Source organism: Perognathus longimembris, chromosome 9, assembly GCF_023159225.1.
Source record: "Perognathus longimembris pacificus isolate PPM17 chromosome 9, ASM2315922v1, whole genome shotgun sequence".
Lineage (NCBI taxonomy): Eukaryota > Metazoa > Chordata > Mammalia > Rodentia > Heteromyidae > Perognathus > Perognathus longimembris.
This window is the reverse complement of record NC_063169.1, coordinates 11022777-11045387: the sequence shown is the minus strand read 5'-3', so window position 1 is coordinate 11045387 and position 22611 is coordinate 11022777. Positions and strand designations below refer to the sequence as shown.

General features: G+C 44.7%; 1 protein-coding gene across 1 annotated transcript in view; it reads right to left on the bottom strand.

The window, feature by feature from the left end:
- Positions 1-1231: 1231 nt before the first annotated feature.
- Positions 1232-22611, bottom strand: part of Ppil6 (peptidylprolyl isomerase like 6) — a 31078-nt gene continuing 9698 nt past the window's right edge. Inside the window, exons 4-8 of the mRNA XM_048354521.1 lie at positions 21553-21615; positions 21315-21462; positions 15728-15784; positions 10887-11022; positions 1232-1436 (exon numbers count right to left, since the gene is read on the bottom strand). Of these exons, the coding sequence (XP_048210478.1) occupies positions 1325-1436; positions 10887-11022; positions 15728-15784; positions 21315-21462; positions 21553-21615 (516 nt within the window). The 3' untranslated portion in view covers positions 1232-1324. The remainder of the gene's footprint in view (positions 1437-10886; positions 11023-15727; positions 15785-21314; positions 21463-21552; positions 21616-22611) is intronic.

Here is a 22611-nt window from a genome sequence, read left to right as displayed (position 1 = left end):
TTCAATCGCAGAAAGAATTTCTGGACAAGTCACAATGTAAGAAAACATGGAAGAGCTAAATAAGCAGGCAGACGAACAGAAGGGCAGGGGCACACTCTAGGAGAGTGTGGGTGCTCTCACAGGGAGATAGACAAACACGCAGAGACACACATATGGAGAGACACAATCTCAGACACACACACACACAAGACACCCAGGGAGACACACTGCTCCTTGGGCTGTTGGGGTATTTATAGGGTAAAGGCAGGGGGTCTGGCTTCAATGTTATGTAAAGATAGGTGCTTTGTCTTTGCTCTCATCACACCTGGCGTTACTTTCTGAGTTTCCAGGTAAGAATGCATCCTTCCAGAAAACAGATCCTTATCCTTGAGACGAGGAGGCGCCCTGCTATCTACCTTTTGGGCAAGAGGTGGTGTAAGGTTGGGGAAGACATACATCCTGTCAGACCAGTTTTAATTCTTGGGGTGAGGAATGCATCCTTCAGGCAGGTATGCATCCTGTTGTCTCTCTTTGAAGCAAAGATAGTACTTCTGTGTTTCTAGATACCGTATTTCTTTTTTTTTTTTTTTTTTTGGCCAGTCCTGGGGCTTGAATTCAGTGCCTGAGCACTGTCCCTGGCTTCTTTTTGCTCAAGGCTAGCACTCTGCCACTTGAGTCACAGCGCCACTTCTGGCCATTTTCTATATACGTGGTGCTGGGGAATTGAACCCAGGGCCTCATGTATACGGGGCAAGCACTCTTGCCACTAGGCCATATCCCCAGCCCCTAGATACCGTATTTCTGAGTTACCTTCACTAGGCCTCATTTTCCCTTCATCGATCCTGCTTCATTTCCCCCAAAGTGACTTTTGTCCCCTTCATCTTAAGGGAAGTACTTGAAGGACTATCTCCTACATTTGCCGTAAGCTGACCGTTCCTCGTTCTCTGAAACTTCATCTATCCTGCTTCCGTCCCACATCTTAAAAGGTTTGGGCTGACTTCCTAGCTATTCTGACCTTTCCTCTCTGGCCAGAAGGTGACAGCTGCAGTTCCGACATACCTTGCATTCTACCCAGAATGAAGGGAAAGGTCAGGACCTTGGGTGATCCACTCCTATCTCATGCCCACTTCCTGCTGCAAAGGACCCTGGGAAACTGAGTACTTTGCTTTTGCAAGTCTCTACAAGTAGAAGCAAGGAGAGAAAAAGTGGGAGGGACTAGATGTTAAATGAACCAACCTACAGTGTCTACCACAGCTTTCAAATTAGAGGTATGGTTTAATTCAGATTGTAAACAATTGATCAGATGCAAAGCAATAAGTCATTGTAGAAAATATTGATAGGAAAATCAGCTACTTAGAGCTCCACTGTCAGTAATCATACATATAGATATTGGTCTTTCATTCTCTGTTGGAACTAGTTCTAGTTGTTTAAGAACTTCTGTTCCTTCAACCAGTTGCCTAAATAGGAAAAAAGAAAACTTGTGGTCAGTCATACATTTTTACATTTCACTTATTTCCCAAATAGATTCCTAGCCAGCTACAGCAGAGGCTGCTATTTATAAATTAACTTTAGTTGTAATTATCTGAAATGGCTCTTCACCCACCCACGTAGTCACATCTATGCCCAGCACCAACATCCAGGCTGCAGGTCCCCCCTGCCCGGAGGCTGCGGCTGCAGTAGCTCCTAGCTGGCTTCCCGCTTTTGCTCAAGCACCCGTCCCTCCTCCTGACATCATTCCCTTCCGTGCAGGCCTGAGGATCCTTTACAAATAGAAATCTGCCAGAAGTGGTGCTGTGGCTCAAGTGGCAGAGTGCTAGCCTTGAGCAAAAAGAAGCCAGGGACAGTGTTCAGGCCCGGAGTCCAAGTCCCAGGACTGGCCAAAAAAAAAAAAAATCTGCTGTCACCTCTCTGCTGTTAACACTTGAATAATTTCCCATCATTTTATGACAGAAACCCAAATCCCTTCCATTGCTGGCCCTCTGGTTCTCTGATCCAGGCACACTGACTTCGATACCTCAAGAGTTCTGTGCTTCCTGCCACAGTTACCCCTTGCCTAGTGATCTCCTGGCTTTCCTTCAACTCTTGTCAGCCCCACTTCCTTGGAGACATTCCCCAGGTCTCCCTGCGTGGGTTGTTTCTCTATGCCTTTAAAGCAATTGCCAAAGGGTGACACCTTACACTTGTTTGCATGTGTGTGTGTGCGTGCGCGCGTGTGCACATGTACATGTGGGGAAAGGGAGAATCCTGGGGTTTGAACTCAGAGCCTAAGCTCTTTTGCTCAAGGCTAGCACTCTACCACTTAGCCACAGTTCCGCTTCCAGGTTTTCAGTGGTTAATTGGAAGTCTCACAGACTTTACTGCCCTGGCTTGCTTTGAATTGCAGTCCTCAGATCTCAGCCTCCCAAGTAGCTAGGATTTACAGGCATAAGCCACTAGCACCCAGCCCTTTGGTGATTTTTTTGTTTTCCCATGAGGCAGGGATCACACTCTTGCTCAGAGTTGAACGACTGTTGCAATGCTTGGGACATGCTGGTATTTAACCAACATCAATGGAGTTCATGAATATTTGCTCAAATCATCCCCAACACATATTTCTACCCCTTCTACTACGTGTCTGCGTGACTGGAAGTCTTACAAGTTTGTTTCTTGGTATTGTTTCCTTATGAGGCCACTGGGCAAAGGCCATGCTCTGTGGATTGCTTTAGTCTCTCTTGACAGCCAAGAGTCATATACCAGAAGCCAGGGCTTATCTCAGATAGTCAGGGAAATTCTGTGTCTCTGGACTTTGTTAACTCCCTGTCCTGGCCTTCCCCAGCTGAGATGCTAGAGGATGTAGGGGTAGCACAGCTCTACTGGTGGAAAGCAAACTATCCCTAAGAGTTAAGTTTAACTGGATATTTAGTTGCCTATTTTTTTTTTTTACCTTTCTGCATCTCCCCTTGTGTTCTGTAAGGTTTCACATAGTATTTCAGCCCAGTCAAAACTGATTTGGAGGTTTAGGAGCTACATGGAGCCCATACTTGGGTCAGAACAATAAACAGGATGCAGTGCCTCCCAGAGGCCAGAAGCGTAATAACAAAAATTCCTAATCTCTGGGGCGATTAGGTCCCACTGAAAAGAAGACCAAGCCCCCTTTCATTCCATGATTATCCTGTAAGGATATTTGCTTTTCCTCACATTTCCTTTTTTGTTGTTATTATATGGGTGATGTACAGAGGGGTTACAGTTACATTAGTCAGGTGATGAGTACATTTCTTCTTGGACATTGACATCCCTTCCCTCGCAGTCTCCCAGTTTTTCCCTCCCGTTTCCACCCACAAGTTGAATAGTTCATTCTCAACTTAGTATCTAGTGAGTAGCACTGCTGCATTTTTTCACCCCCTTTCCTGCCAACATATGCTTTTCCTAAAGGAATTAGACACTTAGGTTAAGCCTGCCTCAAACATTACCAATACACCCTTTGCAGAGCTTGCTTAACCCTTGTCTGTTGCTGGGCTTTTGGGGTTTGTTTGGGTTTTGGTTTTGAGCTGTTTTCCCAGATGCACTCGGAGCTCCCAGACTTCTTAACAGCTAGCCAGTGAGAGTTAGCCAAAGCAAAGGTGCGGAGCCAGCGTGGGAGGGACACAAGCAAGGCCACACTACACCGCAACCTGTCTGTGTCAGGGGGAGGGGTGGTGAGGGAGGCATTCAAGTTTAAGGTAGTCATGGTTGCACTGGTTTGCAAGGGCGACTTTAATGAGATGCAAAGGATCAGCAAGCAGTTGGTGGTGGGAGTCAAGACTGTCAACCAGACCACAGAAGCAGATTGAAATGATCTGAGAAAAAGTGATAGTTACTGGTGTTGGGGTCCATCTTCCCCCCTAGATGGAAGGGGCCTGAGGCACCTCCCCCAGCTGGGGAATGCGGCCTTTCCATCCTCCCTACATTGGAATCTGGAGAAACCGGTCCGATAAGAGACCCCCGACCTAGCTGGCAGCCAGCCCCGCCTTGGAGGTCAAGTGACATAGCCCCTTGGAGGTCAAGTGACCAGCCCCTTGGAGGTCACCTGACAGCTCGTGGCCTATGGGAATCCTGGCCAACCCCCTTTCCCCCGATCATCTACCCTTGCCCCTCTCTCAATAAAGTTAGTTCGCTCTCAGAGGCTAACCCGTGGTCTATGTCCGTTGCTTCCAGAGTAGGATAGCGGTCACATTACCACGCGGGTCGCGCGCCCGCCAGGACGGAGACATCCCCACGTCTCACCCCGACAAAACCTGCAGGCCGAGGGTCGGGGGAGAAGGCGATGAGAGGATAATAAGAGAGAAAGAAGTGAGCACTTGAGCCGGAGCAGAGAGAGCAGTCCCCACAGAGTGGCGCCCCACGTGGTTTGCACGAATCCACGCAAGAAAGCCCGGCTCCCGACCGGCCCTGACGGAAACAGGTTGGAAATCCTGAGACGCGCGATCCTCCCACCCCAGGTAAGAGGATGGGACAAGTCCAGAATCGGCGAAACAATTCGCCCCCTAAGATCCTAAAGTTCACCCTCCAAAACGCGGGGATTAATATCTCAGAGCCCTGCGCCATACAAATTTGGGAGGAATTGACCCACAGGGTCCCGTGGCTAACTGGAGCCAACCCACTCTCATGGGAAACTTGGGACCGACTAGAGCGGGAATTACAAACAACAAAACGTGGAGGAGAACCCCCACTGCGAGCCATTAAGACTCTCAAGGCTTGCCTCTCTTGGGACCCGGGCGGGGAGTCCCTGGATTCAGGAGAAGGAAGCCGGAGTTAATTTTGATCTGGAGTGGGCCCCGATGCCTACTCCAAAAAGCCCTGGGACCAAATCTCGTTCGGCACCCAGGAATCCAAGGCAGACAGGAGATGAGCAGAGCAGCCGCAGGCTTGCTACCCCTCCCCCATGTGAGGCTCAGCTTGAATCTATACATATGCAGATTTCGGCAGCCCTGAGCCGCTTTTCTGCGGCGGCGGTGCCCCGCAGCAAAAAAAAAAAAAAAAGACCGGCCTGGCCACTTTTAAATTCAGAGGCCTTGAAACTACAGATTTTCATGAATCCAGGAGGATGGTTCTTGAGAGAGGCAGGCCGAACGCGCCCTGGACAAAATATCTGCTTTACAGCCTGACTTTTAGATTCCCCACCAACCAAGGCAATAAACAGCCTAAAGCCCCTTGCTGGGCAGTCCCTATTGCCAGAGACAGTAATCATGATATTTGGAAAAAAGTTCCGATTCTTAATTAATACAGGAGCAGATCGGACCATATGCATTTAATTGGACAACATTATTATTGGATCAGTAGATGCCCAAACACTAGATTTTGGCCTATAGCAAGGCCCAAATACTCCTTCAAAGAGGGCTGCGTATAGCCAGTGACAAGGTTCAGAAAGTATACCCCTTCAAGATCTTGGGGGCAGAGCTTAAACTAGACTCTGTATGCCCACTCAAGCCCCAGTTATCCTTCCAGGCAACTTATACTCTGGTGGAGATGCAAAGACTGTTAGGTGAAATTAATTGGCTAAGATCCTGGCTTCAACTGCCTACAGAGGAGCTGTTACCACTCCATGACTCTTTAAAGGGCAAGGCGCCCACTGATGTTATTACAATAACTCCATCACTCCAAACAGCCTTCCAGAAAATCCAATTGGCCTTAAATAAGGCACAGCTGGCACACTACAAGCCTAAGTGCCCACTTTGCCTTTGGATCCTCCCTGGATCCGAACTCTCTTCAGCTGCAATTACGCAATCAGGCGAGCCCCTTCAGTGGGTGCACGCATCAGTGGGAGGAGCTCCCAGAGTTTATTCCCAGATGGACCAGCTAGCTGACTTGGTAATTAAGGGCAGGGATACTTCCCTGAGACATTATGGAAGAGATCCTGACGTGCTAACTATTCCCTACCGGTTGTCAGACTTTGAATGGGTCAGGAGAAATAATTCACGTGTGGCTAGTGCCCTGGAGGGCTTTATGGGTAAGATAGATTGCCACTATGGCACTTCAAGATGGGTGACCTCATTTTCCAGGCTACAATGGACACCCCCTGTGCTTTTCTCTACCAAGCTTCTTGTCAAGGCTGCCAATGTCTTTACAGATGGTGGGCGAGCCGGCTCTGCCGTAGTGGTGCGCTCCGCCTCGCCCCCTGCCGGTGGGAAAGATAACACCCATTACTTTGAAGCCGTCACTGGCTCTGCACAATTTAAAGAGTTGTATGCAGTCGCCTTGGCACTGACCCATGTTAAACAGCCAATGAACTTGTTCTCTGACAGTCTGTATGTGGTTAACTTGCTACCCAACCTGGTATGTTCACATATCAAGTTGGATGGAAACCCAATCACTCCTCTGATGATCCAAGTCAGGTCTCTGTTAAAAGAGCGGAGTGAGCCTATTTTTTTACAGCACCTTCGTGGACACCAAGGACTGCCTGGGGACCTGGCACAAGGTAATCGTAGGGCCGACCAGCTGGCCACGGATGGAACCATCATAGCTCTAGCCATTGTACAACCTCAAAACCTCCAAATGGCCAAAGGGCTTCATGAGCGTACTCACTTAAATTGGAGAGGGTTACATCAGAGATTTCCTTCAATTCCTATAAAAGACTTAAAAAAGATTATAAGGACTTGCAAATCATGTATGCCCTTCGTGCAAGTCCCTCCCTTGCAATCTCCAGGTGTAAATTCAAGAGGTTTAAGACCCAACTTAATTTGGCAGACTGATGTGACCCATTACGCCCCCTTTGGAAGGCTAAAATATATATTTATGTCTATTGACACCTGCTCTGGTGCATGTTGGGCCTCTCTGCATACCGGTGAAAGAGCACGGCATGCTGAAAGCCACTTCTTACAATGTTTTGCTATCCTAGGACTGCCTTTACAGGTTAAAACAGATAATGGACCTTGTTTCACCAGTAAGCCTTTACAGGCATTTTTCCAAATGTGGAATATTAAACATACCACTGGAATACCTTATAACCCAAAGGGTCAAGCCATAATTGAGAGGCATAATAGGACCCTGAAGGATCAATTATTAAAACAAAAAGGGGGGGGAAGCCCCCAGGATCAGCTGAGGACAGCGATGTTTACATTGAATATTTTAAATTTTTCTAAGGACCAACCTCTGTCGGCTTTCCAGAGACACTGGTCAAGCCAAACACCCTACTTAAAAGTGGAGGCCCGGTGGAAGGATTCTCTGACAGGGGCGTGGCGTGGACCCGACCCAATTATCAGCGCAGGCAGGGGATTCGCCTGCGTCTTCCCTACTGGGGAACCGAATCCAATCTGGATACCAGCTAGAGATGTAAAATATTGTCCAACAGAATGACCACCCAAGGGCACCTGCCCTTGAGGGATGTCTCCCCTTGTTTCCTCTCAGGAAAGCAAAGACCGAGGTGGAATTTTCTAAGGAGAAACGGGAAAGCCTGCCTGCACCAGCGATGGACCTGGACCCAGTGTCGGCCCTGTTTCTTCCCTGGACCCTGCCTGACGCCCTTTGGAGTACCGTTTGCTGTGGCAGCCTGACCCACAGCCTTGCACAAGGACCAAAGGGAAATTTTGCACGGTTGTCCCTCCCTTTCGCTCCCCCCTTTGCTGCTTATCTCAGGGGTCCCCATTGGAGGGAAATAGGAGCTAAAGGACTTGGACACCTTAATGTTTTATTATAAATGTTTATAATAAGTAAGGTATTGGCACCTTGCTGCAATGTTTATTATGAAGTGTTTTACTAACCTCAGTTGTTAAGTTACCAGCATCCTGGCTGCCACATCACCAGGACCTGAACCTGCCCCTCTACCTCACCAGCGGGGGAAGGAAGAGCCATCTGTGCTGCCTTGAGCGACACCAGACTGGACCAGAATTCCTGTTTTCCGTGGACTGACCCCGATAAGAGACACTCCATTGCCTTGTGCCTTGTTGTAATTACTCATGTGTTACCATTGCTCATGTGTTACAGTTGCTCATGTTTGCATTTGCCTTGTATTACGATTGCTCATGCTTATGTCTGCTTTATGCTCCCATTTACCTTATATTTACATTGAGTCTCTTGTTGTAAGCGATGGGCCAGAGCTGTCTAGGTACCAAGTGGCCTTTAGCCTTTTAGCCATATAAGAACCCCAAGAGGCTCGTCACTCGAACCCTAGGCCCTGCTGCTCAGTAAGGTCCGCCGGCACCGGAAAAAATTATCAGGCTCTCTTTCGAGTGCCAATCCTACTCTCCCCAAGGCCTCTCATCGGGCCCGCCAGCCCGGCAGGAAGGTCAGCCTGAAGAGCTAGGGCGTTAGCCCAAGACGGGTAAGACTCCCCTTGGGGGGGGGCAACCTAAGACATGGTGCGCTCTCGAGTAGGGCGCCTCCTGCTGTTCGAAAAAAAAAAAAATATAAAAGAGGCAGATGTTGGGGTCCATCTTCCCCCCTAGATGGAAGGGGCCTGAGGCACCTCCCCCAGCTGGGGAATGCGGCCTTTCCATCCTCCCTACATTGGAATCTGGAGAAACCGGTCCGATAAGAGACCCCCGACCTAGCTGGCAGCCAGCCCCGCCTTGGAGGTCAAGTGACATAGCCCCTTGGAGGTCAAGTGACCAGCCCCTTGGAGGTCACCTGACAGCTCGTGGCCTATGGGAATCCTGGCCAACCCCCTTTCCCCCGATCATCTACCCTTGCCCCTCTCTCAATAAAGTTAGTTCGCTCTCAGAGGCTAACCCGTGGTCTATGTCCGTTGCTTCCAGAGTAGGATAGCGGTCACATTACCACGCGGGTCGCGCGCCCGCCAGGACGGAGACATCCCCACGTCTCACCCCGACAAAACCTGCAGGCCGAGGGTCGGGGGAGAAGGCGATGAGAGGATAATAAGAGAGAAAGAAGTGAGCACTTGAGCCGGAGCAGAGAGAGCAGTCCCCACAACTGGGATGTAAATTAATTCAAGAACACACTTCCAAAATCCGAATGGAGTTTATTTAGTATAAAGGAGTTGAAGACAAGCTATTATTTAGGGTCTGAATCTATATATGTTAAGTCATCTCTAAAGATATCTTTTGAATGAAAATATGTCTTGTGCACTGTACTTACAAACTGACATGATGAACTGAAATCCTTTTGTACAACTACTTAAAGATAAAAATAAGCTATACATATGTGTGTGTACTTCTATTTTTTCAATCTAGAGCCATTATACTAAAGGATACTATTGATGGTAAAATTAACTCCTTCATGAATTAAAAAAGCAATAATCATCCCTATGGGATGGCTGAAGTGGTCTGCTATATATGCAGCTAAAGATCTAACCTTTTACACCTTATCAACATGAACAAAGAAAGCACCTTCGTATTCACTTCAGTAATTAAACAGTGGAATAAAATATAAGAGTGCTAAAAGTATATCCACATGCACACTATCATCTAATATTTGTGTGTGTGCACATATGAACATGTGCACTGTTCCTGTGGCTAGAACTCAGGGTCTGGGCACGGTCTCTTAGTTTTTTCAATCAAGACTGGTGCTCTGCCACTTGAGTCACACCTTCACTTCTGGTTGACATCCTCAAATCTCAGCCTCCTGAGTAGCTATCATTATAGGAATGAACCACTAGCACTCAGCTTGCAAATAAAATAATAAAAATAGTAATAGTACTAATACAGGGTGTTCCCATAAAGATTGTTTAGTAAAACATGTAGCTTTCAACAATCTCTTCACAATGTTCCCAGACAATAAGTAAATGGCTTTCTGTCCTCACTTCTACCTATAATTATATCTATATCCCTACACACTATAATAGGACTTACAGTAATTTAGAATAATAACCTTAAGAGCAAAGAGGAAAGGTACAGTTAGCTACCTAGATTGCAAAAAAAAGGGATAGACGGATTGACAGATAAAACATTATCATGGCTATGGGGTTTATAGGGCTTGAATTCTGGGCCTGGACAATGGCTCTGAGTTTGTTTGTTTTTCCTCCAGGCTAGCGCTCTACCACTTGAGCCACAGCACCACTTCTGGCTTCTTTGAGTAGTTTATTGGAGATAAGAGTCTCATGGACTTTCCTACAAGCTGGCTTTGAACCATGATCCTCAGACCTCAGCCTTCTGAGCAGCTAGGATTACAGACTTGAACCACCAATGGCTGTGTTTTCTGAATAGAAACTTCCTTTTTGTTGTGTTGTTGTTTTTTTTTCCCCAGTCCTAGGGCTTGAACTTAGGGCCTGGGCACTGTCCCTGAGCTTTTTGCTCAAGGCTAGCACTCTACCATTTGAGCCACAGTGCCACTTCTGGCTTTTTCTGTTTATGTGGTACTGAGGAATCAAACCCAGGGCTCCATGCAAGCCCTCTACCACTAAGCCACATTCCCAGCCCCTAGAAAACTTCTTTGTTGTTGTTGTTGTTGTTGTTTTGCCAGTCCTGGGCCTTGGACTCAGGGCCTGAGCACTGTCCCTGGCTCCTTTTGGCTCAAGGCTAGCACTCTACCACTTGAGCTACAGCGCTACTTCTGGCCTTTCCTATATATGTAGTACTGAGGAATCAAACCTAGGGCTTCATGTATAGGAGGCAAGCACTCTTGCCACTAGGCCATATTCCCAGCCCCTAGAAAACTTATAATTATTTTTAAAATGTGTTTGCCTAGGGGCTGGGTATATGGCCTAGTGGTAGAGTGCTTGCCTTGCATACATGAAGCCCTGGGTTCGATTCCTCAATACCACATATATAGAAAAAGCCAGAAGTGGCTCAAGTGGTAGAGTGCTTGAGCAAAACAAAGTCAGGGACAGTGCTCAGGCTCTGAGTTCAAGCCCCAGGAATGGCAAAATAAAAAGTGTTTGCCTATAATTGTAGTACTTTTGATTGTGAACTCTTATCTTTAGCTTACTTACAGAATATGTAAATCCATACAGGCAAGATTTTTCACACAGATGATGAACAAACTTGGAATGTACTTACCCAAAAGCCACATATTTCCTATCCAGATAGGGAGCGGATTGAAGTGTGATATAGAATTGTGACGCATTGGTATGATGGCCTTTGTTGACCATTCCAAGCACTCCTCGTTTATTATGAGGAACCGAAAAGTTTTCATCTAGAAAAGACAATAATTAGCAAGTCATTAAATTATCTCTAAGATATCAATTAATTGTAAGATGTAGGGAACAAACAAAACTTGTTATCAGGCTCATTGTATATATGAATATATTCTAAATTGTAAATATTCTATTTGGCCTTTTTCTTCTTTCCTTCCTACTTTCCTTCCTTTTCCCTTCCTCCCTTTCTTTTTCCCCCTCCTCTACTAATTTTCATTTAGTAATGGAAAAATACATAGTTTGTATACCGATAAAGGTGAGTAAGCAGTTGTGCTATTTTGGCAGTAATATTTCTTTTAAACTACCAATGTGATCCAAGAAGAGCCTTTATCTTGGGCCTGACCCTTCCTCACAGAGTCATCCACATGCTCTGCAAAGAGCAAAGAAGAGAAAGGTCTGGAGGGTCTGGAGATAAGGAGAGAGAGAGAGAGAGAGAGAGAGAGCACTTTCTCACTGTTGTGCTAGAACTCCTGAAATAACTTCAAACAAGGAGGCAATATTCATTTGGCTCCCAGCTTCAGAGAGTTCAGCCCATCCTGGTGGGAGAGCCATGGCAGAGCAGACTAGTTCACATCTGTCGTGGCCACGAAGTAGGCACTAAATGCCTGCACTTGCAGGTTTTCTTGTTTTTATTCCATCAGGGCCCAACTTAAGGCATGGTGCCAGGCACACGCAGGGCAAGTCCTCCCCCCTAGTTAATCCTCTCTGAAAAAGGCCTTCAGACATAAACACAGAACTGCTTTACTCACCTCCTAGGTTCGCCTCAATCCAATCAAGTTAACTATAGCGATGAACCATCCCCGAGGGTAAGAGAACTTGAGCCGTGTGGAGGCCTACCTCTGTTCTCTTTCTGTCTCCCATCTTGCCTCTGGAAGTTCACTCTGCTTCACTGGATGGCTCACTGAATGCTTTCTACTTTGTGAACACACCACTGGGCTTCAACCACAGATCAGACCCCACACTAACCTAAGGGTGGGGGAGTCAGGGATCTCAAACAGAACCACCAGGCTTGTCTCAAGGGGTAGGGGAGAAGACTGCCAAAGAAACCAGCCTCCCAGGGCCCAAAGGCCACCCACATTCTTGCAGGAAAGCTCTATCACTTGAGCCACACCCCAGTCCTGTAGCATCTTTTATAATCGGTCCACCCTGTGCCACTGACTCTAAAATACAAGGCCACTGTTCTTTTGTTATTTTCCTCCAGCATTCAAGGCTACTCCTTCATAACAGGATCTTGCTGGCCACCTGTTCTATCTGCTTCAACATCTCTCTGCATGAACAGACTGAACTCCTTCAGAGGAGGAATTCTGGTCACATGCTCTTTGATTCCTTGGGTCTAAGCACCCTGCAGGCACCTACCCAGCTCACTGTTCTAAGAGTGAAGAAAGGGCCTCATTGGCGTGTTTTCTTTTGAAAAATCCTTTTCTTTGCACACATTGAGAGGAAAACTAGCAATTCCTTCAACCTTTGGTCACTTTGATCATTGGTTCATTAAGATTTGTTTAACCTTTTAATCTTTTTAGCCTTTTAAAATACACAAAACGTCATAGAAAACCAATGTTTATTTACAGAATTCTTATTAGGCAAACACCCTTTTAACTACCAGCCTGGCTAAGAAAAAGAACATTGTCAAGTTCCTGTTCTCTTACCCGAATAACCACTCAGCAGACTCCCGGTAATGTTCCATAATGTTTTCTTATACTGGAGTCTTATCTTTCCTATTAGAAAAGACTTGTCAGGCTGCAGATGTCTCTTGGTGAGAGTGCTTGCCAAGCATCTGAAAAGCCCTGCGTTGATTCCTAACCCCTAAAAAACACCCCAGGTGGATGTTTCATGCCTTTGAAAGTCTAACTTGCAGCAGCTACCATTGTCCCTGTTGCTTTCCTACACTGTATCCATTAATAAGCCTCAGCTGTGTAACTGCAGGAACGTCTCCCAGTCTCCTCGCTGATGGCATGGCCCTGGTGCAGCTTGACATCGCTATAGTTTAGGCCTGAAATGTCTCCTAAAGGCCCATGTGTTGAAGACTTGGTCTCAAGACTGTGGTACCCCCAGGAGGTGATGAGGTCCTTAGGAAACAGGATCGAGTTGTTGGAAGTTAGGTCACTGGGGGCAGGTCCATGAAAGGGAGATTGGCTGGGAGAGAATGAGGAAGGGGTGACACTGTCCAAAATGAAATGGACTCATTGCCTGACGTATGTAACTGTAACTCCTCCGTACATCACCTTCATAACAACAAAAAAGTATTTTAAAAAAGATGAAGAAAGGGATATTGGGCCCTGCCCCTTCTCTTAGTGCCTCTGTCTCTCTCTCTCTTTCCAGCTAGCATGCAGTAGCTTTGTCTACCACGTGATATCGGCCATGATGTTCAGCACGTGCCACGGTCCCCCAACATATTTAAAACCTTACATCATCAGATTGCAATACTCTTGTTGATATTGCAAAGTATTATTCATGCCTATGATATGCATGACATGATTCTTTCTATTAAACTGTGTTTTTTAATTATACTAAGTGAAGTGAGGGTCAGAGAGAACAAGGGGTGTGTGTATTTCATACACAGAAGTTAAATTTAAATGAAGACATATATAGGAGGGTCATGTGAAAAGTGACTAAAGTATGGTATGTGCAGAGGAGGATTCCAGTGGTATAACTCCTCTGAATGACTAACTTAACAGTTTAATAAAAATGAATACCAGGAAGTTCCAGGTCTAAACTACAGCAAGGCATGACACTGATCAAAATGCACTGTGCAGGGGCTGGGGATGGCCTAGTGGCAAGAGTGCCTGCCTCGGATACACGAGGCCCTAGGTTCGATTCCCCAGCACCACATATACAGAAAACGGCCAGAAGCGGTGCTGTGGCTCAAGTGGCAGAGTGCTAGCCTTGAGTGGGAAGAAGCCAGGGACAGTGCTCAGGCCCTGCATCCAAGGCCCAGGACTGGCCAAAAAAAAAAAAAAATGCACTGTGCACATCAACTGACATGTGGAAGTAACGCTCTTTAGTACAACCACTTAATAACATTAAACTAAAAATTATTTTTAAAAACCTTGTGTGGGTTTCACTGCATGATGCAGCACAGTGTGGACGTTCCTTTGACAGACCTCTGCCCCTCGCGAGTCCCCGCCCCGTCACGGGACATTCTTTCCACGGAAGGCACTGAATGCTGCCCTCTCCATATTTGGGAAGTGAGGAGAAACTAACCTGGTAAAAATCCTACTTCACTGTGAACAGTTTAAGATGGGTGCTATTTTAACCTCATGATTTCCTTTTCACTTATTAATTGGAGTACTTTTATAAAGAGATGTTTTCCTTTAGCTACCAATTGGAATAATGCATGTGAGAAAGACAAGTTAAAAATGTTGGATTCTCTCCCTATTTTTATCAGGCTTTGAAATAACAAATTCTTTCCCTATTGTTCCCTCAAAGGAACCAGTTATGTTTTATAATAGCATTATGAACCCATGGATTTGAAATATTTGTCAAATTCCAATCAATTGTAATTACAATTCTTTTGAAATCTCAAATTACTCCAAGTTTGGACAATGCGAGTATCTTTCAGTTGGCTCTTAGGGCCTTTCTCATGACCCTCATAATCTTTCACGCCACTTCTGTTATTTATAGAACACAAGGAATGTATCCTAAAGAAAGATATAATTTCAAGCACTAGTAGCTTACTCCTGCAATCCTAGCTACTGAGGAGGCTGTGATCTGAGGATTTCAGTTTAAAGCTAGGCTGAGCAGGAAGATCCATGGAACCCGTATCTCCAATTAACCACCAAAAAGCTGGAAGTAGAGCTGTGGTTCTAGTAGTAGAACACTAACCTTGAGCAAAAAAGTTCAGAGAAGCATCTAGGCTCTGAGACCAAGTCCTACAACTGGCACCAAAAAAGGAAGCAAGGGAGGGAGAGAGGGAGGGAGGGAGGGAAAAAGAAAGAAGGCAAGAAAAAAAGGAGGAAGGAAGGAAGGAGGGAGGGAAGGGAGGGGGGAAGAAAGGCGGAAGGGAGGGAGGGAGGAAAGGAAGGGAGGGAGGAAGGGAGGGAGGGAGGGAGGGAGGGAGGGAGGAAGGAAGGAAGGAAGGAAGGAAGGAAGGAAGGAAGGAAGGAAGGAAGGAAGGAAGGAAGGAAGGAAAAGAAAAGAAAAGGAGGTAATCAGCAAGAGCGGAAAAACAGGGTATACAAAGCTGTTGGATGAACTGAACCAGAGTGGCTTTTGTCATCATTTCTGAAAGCCACCATCCCAGATAACCACAGGGACACAGTCTTGGACAGGGAAAGGAATTTTATTGTCAGCAGGGCTGACAAGGCCATCTCCCTCACAGGAGAGGGAGAAAATGGTGCCTGTCCTTTGTTCAGGGTCCAATTTAAAGTCACGGGCTGGGGTGAGAAGTCCTCTGTGCGCATGTGCAGATGAAGGCTAGGATGGAACGTAACCAGGGTGGGATTATCTCACGGAAACAGTTACAGTTAGGCAGCATTTGCCTGATGCAGCTCTGGGAAGGGAAATAGGAGGAACAGCCAGGGCTGAAGTTTGGCCAGCTGCAGTTAGGCCCGGCCAGATCAGCTGGTTTTGTGGGAGGACCCAAGATGGAGGGCATGCTGACAGTTTTTAACTCCCTCTACTACCACTTTTACCTTATTCAGAATTGTGAACCATCTCAAATTTGAAGCCATTTATACATGGCTGACAAACTTGAAAGATACATACCTTCAAATGTTGGTCCATAAATAGACTCTCCATTATCTCCTCTTCCAGCTACTATATCTGAGAGGAGATAACACAGATTTCTGAGGCCCCAAATGGTTAGTAATGACAGGGAAAAAGAGGCTTTCAATTATGCTCCCTTTGCTCCAATGTCAAGAGAAAGTCACAAATTTCTGTATCATGAGAATATTACTTTTATAATTTCACTTGTATTTTGTAATCATTTTTAGTATTCCATTTTGTTTTCATTATAACTCTTCATGAGTAGCTTTAATTATAGTGAAAACCCTGGTTATGAATTTTAAAATGTTCATATAATTTCTGTCTTTTTTTGTGTGTTTTTTTGTTGTTTTTTTTTGCCAGTTCTGGGCCTTGGGACAGCAGGGCCTGAGCACTGTCCCTGAGCAACTTTTTGCTCAAGGCTAGCACTCTACCACTTGAGCTACAATGCCACTTCTGGCTTTTTCTGTTTGTGTGGTACTGGGGAATTGAACCCAGGGCTTCATGCATCCTACGCAAACACTCTACCACTAAGCCACATTCCCAGACCTAATTTCTGTCTTGTTCACAATGTTCTCCATAGTCTATTTTGCTTTTCAGAGAAATTGAAGAAAGAGTAAGAGCCAGGTACCAATGGCTTACACCTGTAATCCTAACTACTCAGGAGGCTGACATCTGAGGCTTGTGGTTCAAAGTCAGCTGGAACAGGAAAGTCTGTGAAACACCTCCAACCAAAAAGCTAGAAGTGGAGCTGTGGTTCAAGGGGCAGAGCACTAAGCCAAACAAAGCTCAGAGATAACATCTAGGTCCTGAGTTCAAGCCCTAGGACTGGCCTGCATGCAAGTGAGCTTAAACACACACACACACACACACACACACACACACACACACACAGTTCTTTTTAGAATAAAAGGTTCTGTAAAAAGAATTCATGTTCTGGTGGCCAGTGGCTCATGACTGTAATCCTAGTGATTCAGGAGGTTGAGATCTGAGGATCGCGGTTCAAAGCCAGGCCAAGCAGGAAAGTCCATGAGACTCTTATTTCTAATTAACCATCAGAAAATCAGAAGTGGAGCTTGGCTCAAAGTCATAGAGTGATAGCCTTGAGCAAAAGAGCTTAAGGACAGTGCCCAGGCCCTGAGTTGAAACCCCATGACAGACAAAAAAAAAAAAAAAAGAAAGAAAGAAAAGAAAAAAAAGAATTCATATTCAAATTTTTCATTATTCTATAGTTACCTTGGGCTTGGGATGTAGCTAAATAGTAGAGTACTTGCTTAGCCATGTACAAGGCCTTGGATTTGTCCCCAATCATGGTTTAAAAAATAAAATTAAATCCATCTACAGTGATAACTTATTTACAAAGTCTGTGGGGGAATGAGAATCCTTTTGACCCAACGAGAATTTTTAAGTGCATATATGACATCCATATTTTGGCTTAGGGGCTGGGAATATGGCCTAGTGGTAAAAGTGCTCACCTCGTATACATGAAACCCTGGGTTCGATTCCTCAGCACCACATACATAGAAAAAAAAGCCAGAAGTGGCGCTGTGCCTCAAGTGGCAGTGCGCTAGCCTTGAGCAAAAGGAAGCCAGGGACAGTGCTCAGGCCCCAGGACTGGCAACAAAAGCAAAACAAATAAACACATATTTTGGCTTAGGCATGCTCCTACTATAAAAAGACTTCACAGCTAGAGAGGAGGCCAGCCTTTGGTCTATATCCAATCTTCAGTTCCTATGTCTCTACTTCCTTTAGCTCAGTCATCCATCCTGAGTGTTCAATTAAATATTTGTCAAGGGATTATGTTATTTTTAACCAAGTGTGAGCAATCTGTCTACAACAAAAATATGCTTTATAAATAAAAAGGAAAATGCAACAGGCTAGCATGTTGAGAGAATTTATTCAGGAAAGCACATGGAGCATTTAATTTGTACTAAACCTGGTCCAGAAGTGAACTGGTAAGCCTTCTGTCTGTACTCCTCATCACCTAACCCTGCAGATGGATAAAACGCTGCAATGGCAAAAGCTAAATTGGAAAAGTGGAGGTGAAGGCTCCACTAGCATCAATTCTGTTGGACTCTAGAATTTTCTTTGTTCAGGCAAATCTTCTCAGATGGTTGTTCTGCCTTGCTAATTTACCTCCCATCAGTCACGCTTCTTTGCCCCATTCTGCGCTAACCCCCAAACTCTCCTCGATTCTCCATTGAGCACTTGATATTGGCACTATTTTAATCAGTGTTGGCTGCTACTTTTGTGGCTATGACAGCCATCTTGAACTCAGCCTTGTACATCTGATATTATTTCTATATCCCTGACCACAGATTGAAATGGTGCAATCAAATTGAAAGTCAGGTGGTTTTGAATTAAATCTTCATGTTAGTTTCTTTTCCCAAGTTTGTGGTCAGGGAAGTCTTTGCTGTGATATTCTTTGGGCCAAAAATAAAAAAAAATCAGTCAGTTGAGATGAAGGAAGATAGCTGGAGAAATAGCTGGAATACATCCTAGCCAATACAAAGAACAAAGGCCCATATATGCTGAATGGACCTGAGAAGTTGCAAGAAGGCCCAGTGTGTAGGACAGACAGAAGAGGGTGCTGTCAGAAGACACGGGTGCTGGGAGAGGGACATAGCTACTGAAAAGGGCAAGCAAGAGTGCCCAGAAGGAGCCTGAGGCACAGTACAAAAGCATATTTACCTGTCATCCTAGCTACTAAGGAGGCTGAGAGCTGAGGATCACAGTTCAAAGCCAGCCCAGGGTAGGAAAGTCCATGAGACTCTCATCTCCAATGAACCACCAGAAAACCCAAAGAGGAGCTATGGTTCAAAGTGGTAGAGTGCTAGCCGTGAGTAAAAATGAGCTCAGGGACAGTGCCTAAGCCCTGAGTTTAAGCCCCATGACCACCACCACCACCAAAAACACATTTAGATATCCTGCGCTGACAAAGCCAACAGTGCCCCGGGGGAATTTCACCTCTGAAGGAAGAAGACTGTTTCCCCCAGGGCCTTTTAATACACTGTGTGAGTTATTTGAATCCACATATCCTGCAATATTTCTGTAGTCATTCTATGACAAAGAAACTGATCCAGAGAGCTAAGAGCCTTATCCAAGGTGATGCGACTTAGGCATAATCTGCGTGTGGTTTTATAGTATAACAGTCTCGCATCTTGTTTCCATTATCTTTTTTTTTTTTTTTTTGCCAGTTCTGGGCCTTGGACTTGGCCTGAGCACTGTCCCTGGCTTCTTTTTGCTCAAGTCTAGCAATCTGCCACCTGAGCCACAGCGCCACTTCTGGCCATTTTCTATATGTGTGGTGCTGGGGAATCAAACCCAGGGCTTCATGTATATGAGGCAAGCACTATTGCCACTAGGCCATATTCCTAGCCCTCCATTATCTTTAATGTTGTTGCTTCACTGTCTAGAAACCTGACCAAGGTTTCCACTTTGCTGTTATGCAATTTAACCTCAAATAAACAAACAGGCAAACAACAATAACAACAACAACAAAACCCAACAAATAATGTGAACAGTGTTTTCCCAAGGCTTGTTCTGGGTCTGCTTAAACCAAACAGAATGCTGGAGCAGAGATCATAGACTCTGAGACTCAGAATCAGGAGCTCCAGATACTGGCTCCCTTGAGGGTTGTTTTATATTAATAGAAGATTGAAAATAATCCAAGTAATAGTACCTTAGGTCAGTAATCCTAGCTACTCTGGAGCTGGATGCCAGAAGAACTGTAGATTAAGACCAGATGGGGAGAAGAGAGAGAGAAAGAGAGAGAGAGAGAGAGAGAGAGAGAGAGAGAGAGAGAGAGAGAGAGAGAGAGAGAGAGCTTCCCCCACTTTATCTCAATAGAAAAAGCTGATGTGGTGGTGTACACCTGTCACCCCAGCTACTGTAGGAAGTGTTAATAGGAGGATCACAGTTCAGGTCAGCCAGGTACAGAAGTGAGACAAATGTAGCCTTAAGTTCTAACCTCAGTACCACAAAAGAATAAAAGAAAGAAAGAGAAAAGAAGTGGAAAAAATAATAGAAAAGGGAAGAGGAAAGGGGGGAAGGGAAAGTAACAACCCCCCAGTTCTCCAATGGAGAACTAAAATGATTTAGCAATATGAAAAACTAAGAAGACTTCAAAAGTTTTGTAGGGGGCTGGGAATATGGCCTAGTGGCAAGAGTGTGTGCCTCATGTACATGAAGCCCTGGGTTCGATTCCCCAGCACCACATATATAGAAAACAGCCAGAAATGGCACTGTGGCTCAAGTGGTAGAGTGCTAGCCTTGAGCAAAATGAAGCCAGGGACAGTGCTCAGGCCCTGAGTCCAAGGCCCAGGCCTGAATAAAGCCTTGACTTCTTTTTGCATTTTGGAAAAAAAAAAAAAGTTTTGTAGGCTTTTATGTTGTCTTATGGTCATTGACTTTTATGGACATGGAAAGATAAGCAGAACATATTAAAGAAAAAAACAGTGAGGTTAGCTAATAGTATTTCTAATATAACCTCATTTTTTGAGAGACTGGGGGAAAAATAGCTGCTTTAAATGCAAGATGCTGGGGGAGGGGGGAAAGAGGGACGAGGTAACAAACAGAACAAGAAATGTATCCAATGCCTAACATATGAAACTGTAACCTCTGTACATCAGTTTGATAATAAAAACTTAAAAATAATAAATGCAAGATGCTTAGAATAGATCTGCATCCTGACCAGTGCCCAGCCTTAGTTATTTTTAATTAAAAAACAAATTTAAATTATATTAATAGGAGCATTACAAATTAAGAAGTAACTTAAACAAGAATTATGCCATCATTTAAAGTTTAAGTTTAAGCACTTAACTAATTGTAAAAATACCTAGAAATACAGCCCTTTTGAGACCACACTAAACCAGGCACTGGTGGCAAATGCCTGTAATCCTAGCTACTCAGAAGGCTGAGATCCAAGGATCCTGGTTTGAAGCCAGCCTGAGTAGTCAAATCTGCAAGACTCTTTTCTATAATTAACCAGCAGAATGCTGTAATCCTAGTTATTCAGGAGGCTGAGAGCTGAGAATCACAGTTCAAAGCCAGCATGGGCAGTGAAGTTCATGAGACTCTTCAACAAGCTATCAAAAAAAAACAAGTTGCTGGGAATACGGTAATAGTGGTAAAGTGCTTGCCTCGTATACATGAAGCCCTGGGTTCCAACACTCCTCAGCACCACATACATAGAAAAAGTTGGAAGTGGTGCTGTGGCTCAAGTGGCAGAGTGCTGGCCTTGAGCAAAAAGAAGCCAAGGACAGTGCTCAGGCCCTGAGTTCAAGCCTCAGGACTGGCAAAAAAACAAAACAAAACAAAAAAGCCAAAAGTTGAGCTGTAGTAGAGTACTAGCTTTGAGCAGGGGCAATACCCAGGCCCTGAGTTCAAGCCCTAGGGAAGCAAAAAATAATAATAATTACAAATAACTAAATACAAGCATTTTAATCATTTGGCTATGTAAAACATCTTTTAAATATTTACCTTTAATATTAGAATACATAATTCTGTATGTATTTTGTAGGTAGATATATAATTTTGGATATTTCAATTTGATGTTGTAATTAAGTTATATTTAAGATATTCAACTCACCTCCTCCTTGTATCCAACCATTTGATACAATTCGATGAAAAATGGAATCTTTGTAATGTAGTTTTATGCCACTTTCAGAAAACCCTGCTTTTCCTGTGCATAAAACCAGAAAGTTTTCACATGTTTTGGGACACACATCACAGTAGAGCTACAAAATAAGATGAAAATGTCAAAAATTAAACAGTAACATTTCAATGGCTATTGAAAACCTAAGAAAACCTAACAAAAATCCTCTTACCTCAAAAACCAGTCTTCCAGTTGGTGAAGTCCCAATACAAATATCCAAGAACACAAAATCATGCTATTTGAATTAAGGGGGAAAAAAACCCAAAACAAAACAGTGTAGGTCAATGTCTTGTAAGAAAGTTAAATGATCCAAAATAAAATCAGTATATTACTTTTAGCAATAACATTTCGATATTACCAATAATTCAGCAGTAAAATTAGTGAGTAGCTTCAAGGTTATTTTAACTTATTTTTGTCTAGTCCTGAGGCTTCAACTCTAAACCTCTGTGCACTGTCCCTGAGCTTTTGTGCTCAAAGCTAGCACTCTACCATTTGAGCCATAGCTCAATCTGCAACCTTTTGTGGTTAATTGGAAGAGTCTCACTAACTTTCCTGCCTTTAAACTGTGGGCCTCAGATTTCAGTCTCCTGAGTAGCTAGGATTACAGGCATGAGCTACCGCCATCCAGCGTATTGTTAACTCTTTACAGCTTACATATTTTTAAAAATTGTATTTCACTATACACTTGGGGTAGAGGGATAGACTCAGGTCCTTGCGCTTGCTGAGCACTCTACTATCATTATTTCTTTAAACCTTTCATGGTGAATGAAGCTTTGAGTAATGTTAATGTATTCAGGATTGCAGATATACAGCCTGGTTATCCACTACCTTGCCAACTCAGCGTGGAAAGGAACACCAGGCAGTCTCTTTGGGAAAGAAACACACTAGGGTTTCTCTATTTTTTTCTTTCACAGTTTTGGAGGAAAGCTCCATTGTGAGTAGCCTGGATTTAGTCACTGTGTGTCCTGGATTTTCAGAGACGGCACAGATTTGCTAGACAGAGACAGGCCATGCCCTTTCCAAGACAAGGCCAGTGTCTACAGGAGGTACAGTGCCAAGTGCAGGGAGGAGAAGGCCATGCTCTCCACATGCACAGATACTCCCAGCTCTAGTTTTCACTTGCTATCCTTTCTGGTCGGTGGCCACTGTGAGACCCTGCCTAGTTCTAGGAAGAGGCATCCAAAATGAAGACCCCAGTCTAGCACAGCTCAGATGCTCAGACCCTCCTTCT